At 39.7% G+C, this 2,756-nt stretch overlaps 1 protein-coding gene across 1 annotated transcript; it reads left to right on the top strand.

Moving 5' to 3' along the window:
• The first annotated feature begins 515 nt into the window (after window positions 1-515).
• Window positions 516-1,927, top strand: LOC117571362 (lambda-crystallin homolog). The gene is made up of 2 exons (XM_034253471.2): window positions 516-935; window positions 1,308-1,927. The coding sequence occupies exons 1-2, from the start codon at window positions 525-527 to the stop codon at window positions 1,842-1,844; spliced, it is 948 nt and encodes a 315-aa protein (XP_034109362.1). The 5' UTR covers window positions 516-524; the 3' UTR covers window positions 1,845-1,927.
• Window positions 1,928-2,756: the final 829 nt, after the last annotated feature.

The following is a 2,756-nucleotide window of genomic DNA, read 5'->3' as shown; positions in this document are numbered from 1 at the left end:
TTTCAATCTAATTTGAGTCGAAACAGAAAAGATTGAAATCTTTACAGTCTGAGTTTCAATAAATAAGCAATGAACCATTCGTAACTATAAATTGTAATTACAAATTTACAATTTTTTTTAAGATTTCCAGCAGCCGAGACGATCTAGCCATGTCCGTCTGTCTTCCATTCAACAATTAGAAATACAGAAAACCTAATACAAAATCTTGTTTAATATTTCATAACATAAATAGAAAAAAAATATCGACTAAAAATAGCTTTACTAATATAGAAAACCAATTTATTTAATTATATTGATATAATGACTATAAGCTCAGAGTTATTTTTAATTACAATCGGTATTAAACTGAGTACATTTCATGCCCTCCAGACTGATAAACACATTGCTATAATTCAACAAGTCATTATCATTAATAAACATTTCAATTATGTGAACTCGAACCCAAAGCGATAAATCTCAACTCTCAGCTCAACTGTTCAATGCGACGCGACATCTGCGTCAACTCAACCCAACTTTAGTACAAAATGAGTTGCCAGAAGATCGGCATCGTGGGCAGCGGCCTAATCGGGCGTGCTTGGGCAATGCTTTTTGCCGCAGCTGGCTACCGAGTGCAGTTATATGATATACTGGAGACTCAAGTGGATGGAGCACTGCTCGAGATACAGAAGGAGTTGCACAGTCTCAAGGCAAAGGGTGCGCTACGTGGTCAACTGTCACCGGAGGCACAATTTGAGCTGATCAGCGGCTGCACAGATCTGAAGCAGTTGGTAGAGAATGCTTTGCACATTCAGGAGTGCATACCAGAGCTGTTGCAGCTGAAGCGGGATCTCTATGCCCAGCTGGATGAAGTCTTGGAGTCACAGACAGTTGTGGCCAGTTCAACAAGCACTTTTATGCCTTCACTTTACACCGAGGGATTGAAGCAGCGCTCTCAGGTGAATTCCATAAAGTGGCCGCAAAACTTTCTTAAAGACTTTCGATACTTTTTTAAACCAGCTACTCATAGAGTAGCGACCCATAAAGTATATTAATATTGACTGTCAATCCATCTGTCGGTATAAACAACAAGATCTCAAGACTATAAAAAATAGAGATACAATAATAATATATATGTCGAAAACAGACTTCAGATCTTCAGATAATTTGCACTCGTTTTGGGTATATTTTTGTAATTTTAGTATATGTTGATATTTTGGTATATTAATTTGGTATATTTTTACGATAATACCGGACTGTTTTGTTTTTAGTGAAAATGGGTATCGCATATCTTACTAACTCCATTTCTTACTTTCTTCTTGTTTCTTCAGATGCTTGTGGCTCATCCCCTGAATCCACCATACTTCATTCCACTCGTAGAACTCGTGCCAGCGCCCTGGACCAACAAGGAGACTGTAGAGAGCACACGTCAGCTGATGCTGGCTCTGGGACAACGACCTGTGGTGCTGAACCGTGAAGTTCAGGGATTCGCCACCAATCGCATACAGTATGCCATACTCAATGAGGTGTGGCGCTTGGTTGGTGGCGGCATCATCAGTGTGGAGGATGTGGATCGTGTGCTGAGCGATGGTCTGGGTCTGCGGTATGCCCTTTTGGGATCCCTGGAGACGGCTCACCTAAATGCGCCCGGAGGTGTTGCTGATTATTTCCAACGCTTTGGCGGCGAGATCGCCGCTGTGAGCGCCAGCTATGGTCCCACACCGGATATGCGAAACGAGGGAGAAACGCTAGCGGAGATTGCGAGTCAATGCGAAGAGCTTGTGCCATTGGAAGCGTTGCAGCAACGTCGTGCCACACGCGACGAGTTCCTAACGCGCCTATCAACGCTAAAGCGTCAGTTGCCATAAAATTGATTGCGAAACTGTATTTTTTGTATTTGCATGTGCCATTTGTGTTGATTAAACTTCAGCTCTGTGTATGCGTGTATAAATGTGATTGTGATTGTAAATGTGAGTGGGCGGTTCACTTTTCCTCTCTCTCTCTCTCTCTCTCTCTGTCCGCTTTCAATCGCATTGGTATCCCGAACTCGTAGCGTAATTGCAGAGCGTCCGCTTTCAATTCATTTCGCTGGCCATGCATTAATGAAATTAATTTTTGTGGCAACCGGAAACTCCGACAGCCATCGTCAGCGTCAGCATCAACGTAAGCATGTTCAACTACAACGTGTCACATTTCCTTTTCGGCATTAAGTTTGCGTTTCTTTTGCTTTTGTTTTTGCTTTTCGTTTTCGTTTTGCTTTTGCCTTTTCCATTTTCATTTCAGCTTCGACACTTGACCTGCTCTAAACGTAATCAGCTTTAACTCATTTTCCAACTGCTTCAAATTAAAATTCACCACATCTTAAAAAAAAAAAAAGTTTCTGACGCTTGATTTTCAATTAATTAAGACATCAGCACAATTTTCATTAATAATTAGTACGAATTGAAAACAGATTTTCCACCTTTGTTAAAAAAGTCAAGTTTAAAAACTTTTATTAAAGACATAAACGACAGAAGGAAGAAGAATTTGATAACACGCTTAACACTTAGCGGCTTAAATATGTACGTCTGTGTGTGTGCTCGTTTATTAAAATAATAACTCTACATTAAATACACTGTGTGTGATCAAAGCGGAGACTTATCCCAGCAAACCATACTTATACCCTGCACATATAAAATTCCCTTATCGCAAATGATAAACTTAATAAAAATTCAAACAAAAATTTACCGTGCTAAAAGATAAGTTTAAACGATGAAGTAAATATATTAAAATTTCTATAT

The sequence above is a fragment of the Drosophila albomicans genome, chromosome 3 (genome assembly GCF_009650485.2).
Source record: "Drosophila albomicans strain 15112-1751.03 chromosome 3, ASM965048v2, whole genome shotgun sequence".
In the NCBI taxonomy this organism is placed as follows: Eukaryota; Metazoa; Arthropoda; class Insecta; order Diptera; family Drosophilidae; genus Drosophila; species Drosophila albomicans.
Note: the sequence above shows the minus strand (reverse complement) of the source record. Positions and strands in the feature narration are given on the sequence as shown.

Excerpts from the sequence above, each read along its gene's own strand:
- LOC117571362 (XM_034253471.2), top strand. The coding sequence starts at position 525 with ATGAGTTGCCAGAAGATCGGCATCGTGGGCAGCGGCCTAATCGGGCGT. Across the intron at positions 936-1,307 it reads GATTGAAGCAGCGCTCTCAG|ATGCTTGTGGCTCATCCCCT; the intron begins GTGAATTCCATA and ends TTGTTTCTTCAG.